At 41.4% G+C, this 14,807-nt stretch overlaps 2 protein-coding genes across 2 annotated transcripts in view; one reads left to right on the plus strand and one right to left on the minus strand.

Moving 5' to 3' along the window:
* Positions 1-1,610, minus strand: part of actb1 (actin, beta 1) — a 3,746-nt gene extending 2,136 nt beyond the window's left edge. Inside the window, exons 1-2 of the mRNA XM_030779644.1 lie at positions 1,538-1,610; positions 160-284 (exon numbers count right to left, since the gene is read on the minus strand). Coding sequence (XP_030635504.1) covers positions 160-282 — 123 coding nt within the window. The 5' untranslated portion in view covers positions 283-284; positions 1,538-1,610. The remainder of the gene's footprint in view (positions 1-159; positions 285-1,537) is intronic.
* A 7,301-nt stretch (positions 1,611-8,911) lies between these two features.
* Positions 8,912-12,789, plus strand: fscn1b (fascin actin-bundling protein 1b). The gene is made up of 5 exons (XM_030780723.1): positions 8,912-9,740; positions 10,495-10,651; positions 11,104-11,225; positions 12,174-12,344; positions 12,584-12,789. The coding sequence occupies exons 1-5, from the start codon at positions 8,912-8,914 to the stop codon at positions 12,787-12,789; spliced, it is 1,485 nt and encodes a 494-aa protein (XP_030636583.1).
* Positions 12,790-14,807: the final 2,018 nt, after the last annotated feature.

The raw sequence follows: 14,807 nt of genomic DNA on the forward strand, positions 1-14,807 counted from the left end.
ATTTATAGCCAACTGCACTTCAATCGCAAAATCAAAAAGATGGTACATTAAGAGGGCTTTAAATCAGTCCACTCAAAAGAAATGACCAATTTGTAGACAAAATAACCAAAAATGTATAATTAGTATTTATTCAAGTGTACACTGAAACATAACGCATACCTGATGCCTGGGTCGGCCGACAATGGAAGGGAAGACAGCACGGGGAGCATCATCTCCAGCGAAACCGGCTTTGCACATACCGGATCCGTTATCAACAACCAGTGCAGCAATATCCTCATCCATGGCTGCAAAATAAGGGTGGGTGGGGGGAGGGAGAGAGACAAAACGTAACTAAAAATGGCACAAGTAATGCAGCAAAGTCCACTGCAGCTGGTAGCCTTTTCCGGTTTAAGGATTGTGTAATGTATTTGCGTAACCGCTAGATGGCGCACAGGCACAGCACAAAACTAGAGGGAATTGAAACAAAGGAAGTGCCTCGCTAGACTCACCATTGCCTTATAAGGCAATAAGTTTGAGGCGCTCAGCGCCGATTCAGCTTAAAGGACCAGCCCATTAGACCCGACCACTCCCTAATATACTGACCGAGATAAACTCCAGGACCAACGGCAAAAAAATTTGAAGATTTTCAAAGTGAAATATACGAGACATAACACTTCATTTCCACCATTTAACGCGTTCAAAAGAATAAATGCTAGCCTGTGAAATTAAGCATCTATCTTAACCATCACAGCGCTGCATTCCTAACTATACCCATAATGTTGAAAGTAATACTGCTTGAAAGATAAACAGCTTAAACACTGCTCATAAAGTTAAACCATATCAGCTACAAGCCGGTGTTACATGACAACATAATGTTCACACCAAAAAATCGCCGGCTCAGTGGTATCCATCACAAGCAACATAATCCGCGTTGTTGAAATACCAAACAGCCAAGTTATGTTCATCTACTTCAGAGGCGACACTGACCCAAGATCAAATTCACGTATTTGTATGCTTTAAACTAATATAAAACAGAGGTTAGTGGCGAGCATAGGTAAGCATATAACAGGGTATTCGAGTTAACGGACTTGTGCACTAGCGTGGTCACACCCACCATTGAAAGAAAGTCCCGCCACAGAATAGGAACCGTTGGATTAAACTTCAAAATATGAAATTAGTGAAACGGCTCATTTAAATCAGATAAGCACTGAAAAGATGTGGCCAATGAATTAAACTTGGAATCGTTTTTAAACGCGCATGAATTCGCAGATACATTACTGTCCGAAACCGTCACAAATTAGCATCAGATGTGCCAAAGTACTACGTATGCAGTCTCAAGCCTCTGTAACATTAACCATGCTGATTTAAAGGCACATTCTACCCCATACATGTTTAGACCACCTTGACAAAATATAAAATTACGCTTCAAACAGACATAAAAACGTGTAAACAAGCAACTATCGGAAGATCTTAAGAGTTAACCTCACTACCATATGCAAAACTTGTAACAGGCAATTTATACAACATTAATTATATAAATTTTCAGATCTCGTCTCACCTGTGGTTTAGGGTTTGCGGCTTTTTGGAGAAAATTTGAGGACACTCCGATCAGGATAAGCTGACAACTCAAATGCTCGACGTAATGTGGGCTCAATTATTTATACCCCGTGTGCTGACCGGCTCCTTCCATATAAGGTAAACTTTCGGCATTGACTGTACTGATTGGCCAGTCGTCATCCACTTGGCGTGTCTTTTGCCCATTGCTTGTAATTCAAGTTAAGATAATATGTGGCAACTAAAGCATACCAAGTGTAAATAAGGGCAAAATCAGAACTATCAAGGTCTAATCATGCAATTAATATCATTTAACAACCCCGATAAATGGTCATCTTGTTAGTCGCAAAAATCCTTATCACAGTCCTACAGGACAACTTAGTCACCGCTTTGATCAGAAATTCCAGTTCTGAGCAACAAGAAACCATCCTGCAGACCACTGTAAAGCAGGAAGAATGTTTGTAATTTTGGTCATACAGTCAGGAAATCGGCATTGACGTTAGAGAAATAAAAAAAGCATTTAAGATGATATGAACTGCTCGAAGTGCAGAACGTGAGGACGTAATGAATAGTCGAGTAAACACAATCTGTCAAAGCGAATGTGACATTCATGATCTTCAGCGATATTGCAGTAAATTTCAAATGAAGCAGCCAGGATTGCAACTGAGTGACCATATTTCTCCTGCAAAGCCTTAAAATTGTGTATACAAACAAAAATATCCAGAATTTGGCCGAATGTTGAGTGTACTGTGTGTTATCGTTGAATAGCATAGGCGTGGCAGTTCCTTGTATGAAATAACAGATTAAGTTTGCGTTTCAGTGTTACTGTTTGGGCCAACCTATTTCTAGATTAAATGAGGTTTAGTTTGTGCACGTAAAGGATTCTAATAATCATGGGATTGTTTTTTTTTACAGTAAACGTTAACCTCGACCCGACTACAGTCACAATGAGATGTAGGATGCCTGAGTATTGCTTATTTGCACGTGTTTCTGGGGAACAGGATGAATTGTGAACAAATGGTTACAGTTTTCACATCCTAATGTATACTTGTTGTGAATTAGGACAGTAGTTTACCACAAATGTTGACAATGGACAAACAACAAAGTTCAACATTGTTCGCTGTGCTAAACCTTCACTTCCTCAATGGATACAAACCGGCTTTTGCGTATTACGTCACTACCGATTCCTCCATGTTCAGCCGGTGGGGCGGTGTCAAATTATACCACGCGAAAAGTACGAGTAGCAAGAGGTAGCAAGCACTGTGATTGTGCAAAGAAGTGTTGACCATTTCATGTTACGTAAAAGTATGTATTGTACATTCCTGCAGGCAAAAAAATATTTAAAGTGACCATCCAAAACAATGAGCATTAGTCTACATTTTCACAGATACTATTACTATCATCTTTCAACAACACTTAAGGGAAAGGAAGGACCAGTGTTAAGCACCCCTGTGCCAAAGGTTGACGCTAATCCTCGAGCGGGTTAAATACGGGCCTTGAGGCATTGCTGAGCGAGCTGAGAGGGCTTGGCCTTTTAAACGAATTCCTACAGTCACTAAAATCTAACTAACTGCGTACTCCGTCTTGAGATCACTGTGTCCTCACCATGACTTTCATAGCTCACTTTCACATCCATCTAAGTGGCAACTTATTTATTTGTTATTTATATATTTTGCTGATAGCTTTGAGTCATCGCAGTCCAGAAGAAAGTCACGTCTTACTCTGCTAAGTAATGAGTGAGTGAGCATCAGCGGGGAATCTGAGCCGTGGGCAGCTCTAAGCCCGGCGGTGTGATTTAGAGGTTGTGGACAGGAGCCTGTCATCAAGTCAGTTGTGTGTATCTGACCTGCATAGTGACAGGGGCATACAGATCTTACACACAAGCTCTCTCTCTCCCTCTCTCTCTTTCTCTGTCCTCTGTCTCTCTGAAATTAAACAGATTTTTACTCAAAGTAATGCAGTGCTGCTAGTTATTCATAAGCCTATTGTTAGTATCCCTACTTCCGGTTTAAAGCATAAACTGCACTATGCTCTGTGAGTCAGAGACGCTTCATTAAGCAAGCAGGTAAAAATGTCTGGGCTCTCTGTGCATGACTGGCCGGAAGGGGATCGGCTTTGTTTTATTTCAAATTGCCACATTCCTTACATCCTGGGTGTGTGTGTGGGTCACAGCAGTATATGTAAACACAACAGGAGTGCCGGTGAGCGTCGCAGGTATGGCAAGTATGACTTGACAGCACCTATAGTTGTACCTGTATTTTGTCTTGATAGGGGTCACACTTAATTCCTCTACTTTTACACTGATTTTAAGTTGCTTGTTATGGGTTTTTGTTATCAGCTCCAGAGTTTCTTTAATGAGTCCTTATAAGGTTATTTCAGAGAGAGGGAGAGAGAACACAGTATATGTCACTCTCGACTTTTGTGCAGTGGGGTGAATCTGGAACAGGAAATTGCTCAAAACTTGTGAAGCACCATAGTAACATAAGAGGAAGTTAACCGTCTCTCTCTCTCTCTCTCTCTCTCTCTCTCCCACACACACACACACACACACACAAACTGCATAAAGCTTTACATACTCTTGCAATGAGGTTAAATTCACATTGTTTGAAAAATGAATCATCTTGTATATCTCCATAACTTGAACTTCATACATATTTTATTAAAATGAAAGCAAATGCCCCCCCAACATTGGTGTTAAGTTGAATTCTGGAAAAGGAACTAAAAAGCATACTCATACTCCCACAAATTTATGTACAGATCGGCCTGAACGGCCTTTAAATATTCTTCACTTCCTATGTGATTAGAAAGTGAGCTGGTGTGGTGTGTTGTTCATTGAAAACTTCCCTTTGTTTTGCGTACACCGTCCCTTTAAGAGCACCTCTGCTGACGACCTTATAAGGCGATCTCTTACATGAGTCACATGGTGCTTTGGAATGCAGGGCCTCTGTCATGTGACCCCCATCTGAGCGGAAATCAAAATGAATGAATGAAACTATTTCTCCTCCCTTCTCTCTTACTGCTTCTTGCTCTCCCATTTAGGGACACTGACTTTTTATGACAATCTGTATATGTATACTCATCAAATTGAAAAAGACGTTGCATGCTGCATGTATTCTGAACACCACACACACATACATACACACACACACACACACACTCTGAAGCACACAAACCTTTCATATACTTGTGCTGCCATATATGGGAACAGTTACAGGTAAGAGCAGAACACGCCTTCCTAGCTCTCTCTCTCTCTCTCTCTCTCTCTCTCTCTCTCTCCCTCTCTCTCTCTCACTCTCTCTCTCTCTCTCTCTCTCTCTCTCTCTCTCACTCACACACACACACACACACATACACACAGTTCTTTTGCTCTTTGTATTAGTTTGTAGATTTCTGGATTGTCGTTACACTTCAAAGAACCGTGTTCATGATAATGTAATGTCATAATGCATTCTCATCGGTGACAGCACACAATGGGACAAGCTACTCAGGCTCAAGAGCTTCCTGTATTGTTTCATTGCTTCTGTGTTCTGTGTTCTCTCTCGCTCTCTTTCTCTCTCTCTCTCTCTCTCTCTCTCTCTCTAACACACACACACACACACATACACACACATACATATTTACACACAGATCCTGTTACATCACAGGGAATATCCCTATGTAAGACTACAGTAGAGTAATACCTGTGCATAATAATCATTAAATACAAAACCTTGATAAAGCGAATGAAAAATAAAAAATCTGCATTCCATCTGAATTCGTGAAATGCAATAGTTTCTTGGTCTCTCTCTCAACCCTCTGGCCCTCTTTGTCTCTGATGTGCGCACACACACACACACACACACACACACACAGACAGGTGAGCTCAGTGTCTTGATTCTGTTAATGTCTAAAAAAGGACATGCGGGCAGTTTTTCAAATGACTGCCATTTCAGGAATGCAAATGATGTGTCCTAACACGCAATTGGTCTCTCTCTCTCTCTTACACACACACACACACACACACACACACACACACACACTCAACATTCCCAAGAAAATATAGCTGACAGCATGTGTTTATTTTACACCCTGGACAACAAGAGATAAGCTTTTACGTAACATTTTATACCATGATTATTCCATGATCATACCATTGTCATCATCATAATCACCATGATCATACCATTGTCATCTCTCTCTCTCTCTCTCTCTCTCTCTCTCTCCCTCTTTCTCTCTCTCTCTCACACACACACACAGATATAAGTTCATGAACCCCCTATGCCCAAATCTTGATTTCATGAACCCCTTAAGCCCAAATCCTGATTTCCATTTTTGATATGCTGATATCATGAGTATAATTATTATCACTGTTGTTACTATTCTATTCTATTCTATTCTATTCCAATTCTTTGTTCATATATCTATTTATTTATTTGCACACAGTGAAACAGAGATAGATTAGCACTTTGAACTGATGGGAAAATAGGCAAGGATGATAGCAAAAGGAAAGAGAGAGAGAGAGAGAGAGAGAGAGAGAAGGGCAGGGACACAGAGAAAGACTCCTCCCCAAATTCCACACCCCACATAACAAAATTGGTTGAACTAATGTTAACATGGTCATAGGGAAGGTGGGCCCATTCTGAATTGGATTACAGCAGGGGGAGATCAGCTGTAAATCTTCCTTAATAAAAAATATGAAAGATTATGATTAACAGTGAGATGTCAAAAATATGAAAAATGAACCCTTGTTGGGACATCAGAAATACAATGAGAAGAGAGGAGAGGGGAGGGGAGTCTAGCAATGAAGCCTGACAAAATGTTCCACAGATTTCATGATCAGCTTTTGATTAGTTGTTTAGTAGATGAAAATATTAGACTAAGATGAAACATTTAACATTTTAAAAAGGAAGACAGATGTGTGGATCACTGTCATACATTTTTGTGAAGATTTAATGGTTTGAAATTATAATTAACCCTTAGGGGATGCACAACATTCATTAAAATGTGTCAGCCATGGATACTTAATAACTGTTTGTTACAGTTGTGTGACATTTTTAAACATTTTGTTTAGATTAATTTATTGGCACATGTATAAAACTTATTTATTCAAGATCTAAGTAAGATAAGAATGAAAAAAGTGAATGAATAAATATTTATGAATGATACAGGAAAGTCTGAGGTTTCACTAAGTGAATGGTACTTGGAGTTTATTTGTCTTGGGTGGAACCTATGGTAAATGGTCTAAAAAAAAATACTTTTACTGTCAGCTCCTTTATCTTACTTTAAGATTCCATAGCATCTTCCTTCTCACTGTGCTTTCCTTTATATATTCAAATGTAACTTTGTTAAATGTCATTGTCATTAGCTGACATGTATTGTCATTAGCTGACATTCTTTTCAATGTTGGAGTACTGCCCAAGACCATATTGACTTGTTAAACTGTTTCCCTTACTTATAACCAGCTGTTTCTTCCATTTCCTTCTTACACACACGCACGCACACACACACACACACACACACACACACACACACACACACACACACACAAAATCAACTGAACATTTTAACGCAATGAACTGTATTCTTTTTAAGTTTGCTCATTTTGAGGGCAGAAAAGTTCACTTTAAAGGAAGTCTAATTCACAAGCTGAGTAAACTGAAACATATTATGTTCCTCCGTTAGTGAGTAAGATTTCCTTTGTTGCCCCCCCCCCCTTTTCCTTTAATCTATTTCTCTACCTCTCAGATCCTTTTTAAAGAGACAGGATACATTTATTTTATCACTGCTTTACAAGATCAGTGATCGGACAGCATCCTATAAAGAATAAATGATTAAATCTCGGCCTTGTCATGCACTCTCTTAGTCTAAAACTGAACAATGATCACTAATTATAAGTAATTATCCCAGCCATGGCAGTCAAAAAAACAGTTTAACAAAAATTCCTCAGGGTTCCTTGAGCTGATTGCTCATGAAAGCCAACAGAGGGCCAGTTCAGACAAGCTGCTTTTGAGCCATCACCTGTAGTACATTCACACTCAAAGCACCAGCAATGGCGCAGAGACAGAAACGAAGGAAAAATGCCCTCCTTCCTACTTGTACATAGTGATCATAGGATGGAGCTTTTGAGCCTCTTGAATACCAATAATGTTCTTTTTAATGAATTCATTTAACTAATCTCTGTCATTCTTTAATGAAGTTCTCAACAAAATATTGGGAGGAGTAAACAAAAGAATGATACCTAACTCCTCCACTGCAAAGTATACTGTGATTTTTAAGTGCCCTTATCTTCAGCCTCTCACTTTCAGCACCTCTCCTCCATCCTTCCCCCCACCTCACTCCCCTTTATGTTTCTCCGCCCTGTTCTGCTACAACGATGGAGATTCATGCTGGCTTAAAGCTTGCTCCTCGAAATTCAGAATGCAAGTGCATCCCAATAGTTTCACTGACAGATTGCTATCATCCTCAAACTATGGATCAAGCAAAATATTATTATTGAGACAGACTAGGGCCTGACGACAAAGACTCAAGTGTTACACACACACACACACACACACACACACACACACACACACACACACATAAAATGAAAAAGCGTGAGAGAAATAAAACAGCAACATTTTCCTGTCCCATTATTATCTTCCCATGTTCTGACCTAGAGCCTGCCATCGACTATACAGACAAGATAACAAGGAAACGACAGGGTGGAGAGGATGAGATGGGAGGGAGGGACAGCACACACACGCGCGCACACACACACACATGCACACACACACACACACACACACACATGCAGAAGCTCAGCAGGGAACTCTATGTTATCATATCATCCTTAAAGTTTATTTTTGTCACTTTGCTACTTTCACGAACCATACGGAGTACGCTAAAAGAAAAGAAAAATCTGAAAGACCCAAATGAAATACTTTCTCTAAAGTTCCATTCTTCTGTTGGTGAGAAAATTACTGAAGGGCTTCGCTTCACATAGCAACAGCTGTAGCTCTGACGTGGACCGGGGAAACGGTCCAAATAACGGGCTCGCTTTCTCTGTGTCAGCCCATTTGACAGGCTGCTCCACCACGCACGCAGCGGCGTCGCTGCAGATGCTCTGCGCTCGCATCTTCCGCAAGAGGGGTGTGTCCCGCGACTCCAACGCCTCTTTTCGAGTCCAGTACAGTTTGGGAGAGACACAAAGAACTCCATCACACAGAACACTCCGTGTGCAAGAAAAAAACGCCGTATCTGAACACACTAACCAACCCACATCTACATCCTGAGCGACACGGTCAGAATCCCTTCTTCACACGCGCACGCATACACACACATACACGCAGAGATACTGGTCACACCCACCCCACCGAATCTCTAGGATTTTTGCACATCTTTGAGAAACTAGCCTGCAACCATGGCAGCTAACGGTTTGGGCGAGACCTTACAGATCCGGTTCGGTCTGATAAATTGTGGGAACAAATACTTAACTGCGGAGACGTTCGGGTTCAAAGTCAATGCATCTGCAACCTCCATGAAGAAAAAGCAAATCTGGACTCTGGAGGAGGCGGGAGGGAGCGGAGATTCGAGTGCTGTATTCATAAAGAGTCACCTGGGAAGATACCTTGCCGCCGACAAGGATGGTAACGTTACCGCGGACAGTGAGGATCCCGGACCGGACTGTCGGTTCCTTGTCACAGCTCACGACGACGGTCGCTGGTCTTTGCAGTCCGAGCCACACGGTCGCTATTTGGGCGGAACCGAGGACCGAATAGTGTGTTTCGCACAAAGCATCTCCGTGGCCGAGAAGTGGAGTGTTCACCTTGCCGTCCATCCGCAGGTCAACGTTTACAGCGTAGCGAGGAAACGCTACGCGCACCTGAGTGCTGAACGAAATGAGCTCGCAATTGACCGAGACGTGCCGTGGGGTGTGGACTCATTGCTCACTCTCGTATACCTGGACCGCCGGTACCACTTGCAGACCGCTGACAATCGCTTCCTATCCAGAACCGGCGCCCTGATCGCTAGTCCAGACACGAACAGCGGGTTCACTCTGGAGTTCCGTGCGGGGAAGGTTGCTTTTCGCGACTCCAGTGGGAACTACCTGGCTCCCTCTGGTCCGACCGGTACCATGAAATCCGGCAAGAGCGGGCGCGTTGGCAAGGATGAGCTTTTCATCCTAGAGCAGAGTCGCGGCCAAGTGGTGCTCACCGCGAGTAACGGCAGGAACGTGTCCATGCGCCAGGGTAGGTTGAATTCAAGTTATTGACTTACTCTTTTTGTTCTCAAAATTTACTAGTGATAAAACTGCAGATTTTCTTGTTATATAGTTTATATATACCAAAACCTCATTGGATGAATTGTGAGTTAATTGCTATTTTTAAACTTAGGAAACAAAGAGCTGCTGTTTGACAAAGTTTATTTTGTGTGTGTGTGTGTGTGTGTGTGTGTGTGTGTGTGTGTGGGGGGGGGGGGGGGGAGAGAGAGAGAAGGGATTATTGATTTAAACTCTGAGGCGCATACCATGTGTTTCTCATCTTCTCTTCTGCCTCTTGCATGTCTATGCATTTTTTCCTGCTGAATGTCTGCTGAAACAAACAGTCTGTCTGCTTAAATTCACATACAGATCCACACAAAGGGAGAGAGAGAGAGAGAGAGAGAGAGGGGGAGAGAGAGAGAAAGAGAGAGGGAAAGAGAGAGAGAAGGAGAGAGAGAAGGAGAGAGGAGAGACCCCACTACATTAACCTCTCCACAGGCCAAAATTGTGGTGGATAGTAAGGGTTTTGTGTGTGTGTGTTTGCGTTTGTGTGTGTGTTCATATGTGTGTATATGGGCTATTAGGACACATAGGAAAAAAGAGGATTCTTGTGAATGACCTCATGCTTAGTATTGGGTTACCCAGTGGGTTCAGTTCCTCATGTAAAAAGTTCTGCCAGAACAGAAAAAAAAGACAGCGCAGGAATTTTCTTTGTCTGAATGTTTTTTCTGGTTGGTGTTCAGGGGTGGATCTGTCGGCCAATCAGGATGAGGAATCGGATCAGGAGGTGTTCCAGATGGAGATGGACAAGGAGACGAAGCGCTGTGCTTTCAGATCCTGCAGCGGCAAGTACTGGAGCCTCACTTCGAGTGGAGCCGTCCAGTGCACAGCCTCCATGAAGTAAGGACCCAGTGTGACAGTGGAACAGTGGTACAGAGAACAGTTATCACAAGTCATGAAACACATCATATAGAACACACGATATAAAACCTAGCACAGAGAACAAAGAATAAAGGAAAACTGATTTTATTTACAAAATTATATAAATTACAACACTTTTACCCTTGCTGTAGCTTCTGCACTTTACAGTGATAGAATGTTTTGTCAGTTTTATATCTATTAATCGGGTTTCAATTCTTAATAGTTCAGACTGTTACATTCCTGTCTTTGCTGATGGGTAAAAAGTATAGGGCTTAGAACATGCAACATGGAACACAGAATACAGAACGCAGAAGGTAAAATATATCCAGGAGGTTCTTAGTGCAGAATTTTGTGAGGCTATTGAAAATGAGACACTTTTTAATCCAAGAAGGAACATGTTTCTGATATGAAACAATTAACTTTGACCGCAGGTCAGCAAGCTGCTTCTTTGACTTGGAGTGGCAGGGGTCAAAAGTCGCCCTCAAAGCCAGCAATGGCAAGTACCTGGCAGCCAAGAAGAATGGCCAACTGGCAGCCAGCGTTGACTCCACAGGTGAGAGAGAGAGTGAGAAAGAGAGAGAGAGAGAGTGTGTGTGTGTGTGTTTCTGTGGGTTGTCATGTCTACGGTCTTTGGGTCCTTACAGGATTCACACTGTAGCTGCAGTAATAACTAGCTGTTGCTATCACACTAGACTGGCATCATCATGACATGTCAGACTCAGCAGGACCAACCATCTGCTGCATCTCTGCCCCATAGTCTCTGATTGCCAGTCTGTCATCCCCCCTCTCATAATTACCTAGTTTACTACTGCTGAAATCTCCCTTGGTTACCTGTAATCTTCACTTTTTGTGCCCTACACTGCATTGCATATCGCATGGCAGATCTAAATATCGTAGATCTCTCTGTCCCATTGTTCTCTAAGACAGAGTGTAGAGCTGCAGTTTGTCCAGCTCATAGGATGGAGTCACTCTTTTGAGTCCTGGTTCCTCTCAGGATTCCTTTGAACTGTAGTTGAAATGAGTTGCTCCTTGTCATTGTCACTTCGGGCACTGCGTGTCTCAGGCGTGACATTCTGTAAAGCCTGAACTTAACTGAACACACACACACACACACACACACACACACACACACACACACACACATACACACTCACACACACACACACACTCACACACAAACATGCTTCCTAATAAATGGCCTCTTTCATAGAGATGTCTGCTGTTTGTGCAGATCACTCACTGATCATGTGGCAAGTAATGTTATTTGGAAGAGAATTACACTTGATGTGTGTGTATTTCCATGTGTGTGTGTGTGTGTGTGTGTGTGTGTGTGTGTGTTTGTGTGTGTGTACATGTGAGAAGTAGTTAAAAAATGATGCTATTTTTTCCATGGGGGGGGTTCAGTGTAATATTGAATTTACATGATATTGCACCACATTTATAGCTCATGTAAATGTAATGCAATATAATAAAACATACATTTGAATGTTGTTGTTCACAGGAGAGCAGGAGTTGTTTGTGTTAAAGCTGATCAACAGGCCTTTGATTGTTCTGCGTGGAGAACACGGGTTCATCGGCTGCCGAAAACAAGGAACAGGAACCTTAGACTCCAACCGCTCTTCTTATGACGTCTTCACTCTGGAGTACAGTGGACAAGGCTACAGTCTGAAAGGTAAGACTGTTGACTGGATAATGCTAAGCAGGGGTCAATGTCATCTGGTATTGGTTGTGACTGTCAGAACAAGATGGTTTGTTTATCTGCAAGCGTCCACATTCTCTCACAGTGCATATAGTCAAAAAAAAAGCTAAAAAAATATTTTTGAAGATCCTATTGCCTCTTCTCTTCTCTTCTCTTCTCTTCTCTTCTCTTCTCTTCTCTTCTCTTCTCTTCTCTTCTCTTCTCTTTCGCAGACTCGATGGGGAACTATTGGATGGTTTGTGAGGATGGCACAGTGGTGAGCAGCAGTGGTACTCCTGTGTATTTCCACTTTGAGTTTTGTGATTATAATAAGGTGGCTATTAAGACACCACAGGAGCTCTATTTAAAGGGAGACCATGCAGGGGCTCTTAAGGCCAATGCACAGGGCATTGCCAATGCTACTCTATGGGAGTACTAATAGACATAAACACCTAACACACACGCACACTCAGACACACACATACACACACATATTCATGCAAGTCCCAGTGTAGGTGACCATAAACAAGCCCACACACATACACATGCAGACACACACACTCACACGCACACACACACGCACACACATACTCATGTAAATCCCTGTCTAGGTGACCATAAACAAGCCACACACACACACACACACACACACCCCACCACCAGTAAGTAAATAGATCTAGTCCACACATTTGCAAACTGATACACATGTTGTTTTCAGACAGGCTTCAGACACCATATACTGTGTTTGCATACTCCTTATTTGCTTAGTATTCCAGCTTATGTCGTTTCACAAAAGAAGACTTTGGGGTGCTTGGTCATTCTATATAAATAACAGATATTGGTCCACTTCCTTTTTCTCATATGGATCACTGATCAAACAGACAAAACATAGGACCTGTGTCTACAGGGTGCACATTATATTATGATCAGTGGTTGGAGTAGAAATGTGGAATATAGTGGAAAAAACTGTATTTAGATATGTGTATATGACCGCTATCTTATTCAATAATTATGTATTTGTATAGACTGGACAATTGTGGGCTGCTAAGTTGGCAACTGAAAAAGATAATTACTCACTGAATTAAAAAAAAACATTAAATATATTATTTATTATGAAATATTTCTCGTTAAAACTCACATGACCACTATATTAAACTTCCAGGAATAATATACACGAAATATTTAGCAAGATGGAAGCACACAGTAAAAAAAATCTGTAGAGAAATAACACCAGCCTCATATATCATAGAACAGAATAAAATATCATTAATATAAAATACCAGAAAAATGCCAGAAAAATCTATGTATCACACTGTACATCGTAAAAAATGCACACAAGTGAAAGCACATTGTAGTGTGTCTGTATTTGCAAATCAGCTTCATCTCAGAGATTACAGAATACAAACTGGACAGTGGTTTTTTTTCAATACTGGATTTTTCAATATGCTGTTGTAGCATGCTGACTTGTCTGTCTGAGATAGGATTAGATCTAACTGGAATGAGGGCTATAGACTGTCATTACCAATATGGGATTACGGCAATCTCCTTGACCTAGACTAAAACTTGGTTTGAGTCTGTTTGTTTTTTTTTGTGCGTGTGTACATAGGCCATGCTATGCTAAATGTTTGCTTGGTTTGCTTCGTCCCATTTATGAGATCATTTGTTTTTGGCAAGTCTTGGGTAGTGTTTGTTACATCACAATGAAAATGGAACACTGTTACCTTGGTAACGAGTGTTCTACATCATCATGAATGGGAAAACTGTCACTACGGTAACACACTTTAGAGCTCTTGTGAGTGCATTTTACCACGCTTCAATATTATAATATTGTCCAGACAAAAAAAAAGATTGACCAGGTCTTCTAGAACAGTGGTTTACTGCTGGTTATGACCTCTTCCGTTGTTTATTACTGCATTAATTATTGTCAAGATATAGATTTGCATTAATTAATAATAATTATGCATTAATTATTGTCAAGATATAGAACAATAATATAGTGTCAGTTAATGGTTTGTTTGACTTGAGTGAGTTTGTTTCACTCTTCTGAGATATGACCCAAACACTTTTAAATAGTGAACTAGCAGAGGCAGCTCCACATTTTAATGAGGACACCACTGAAATAGCACAGGGGCTCAGAAAGATCCAGAAAAAAAAAACCCATGACACCGCTAAAGAGCACTCTGAGCTAAAGGAGCCTGGAATGAGATGCATTCTCAAACCTGACCTAACAAACCTTTCGCCCACACACAGACACACACACACACACGCACGCACGCACACGCACACACACACACACACACACACACACACACACACACATACACACACAAGCACAAAACACACGCTGCTTGTAATTTGATAAACAAAATATTCTGTAAGCCTCAGAAGCCTAAAATAGTGGTTGGTGATTTGGGTGTGTAGCCCAATGTACGAAAGCACAACAACCAAATCAAAGCG

Source organism: Chanos chanos, chromosome 7, assembly GCF_902362185.1.
Source record: "Chanos chanos chromosome 7, fChaCha1.1, whole genome shotgun sequence".
Classification (NCBI taxonomy): domain Eukaryota; kingdom Metazoa; phylum Chordata; class Actinopteri; order Gonorynchiformes; family Chanidae; genus Chanos; species Chanos chanos.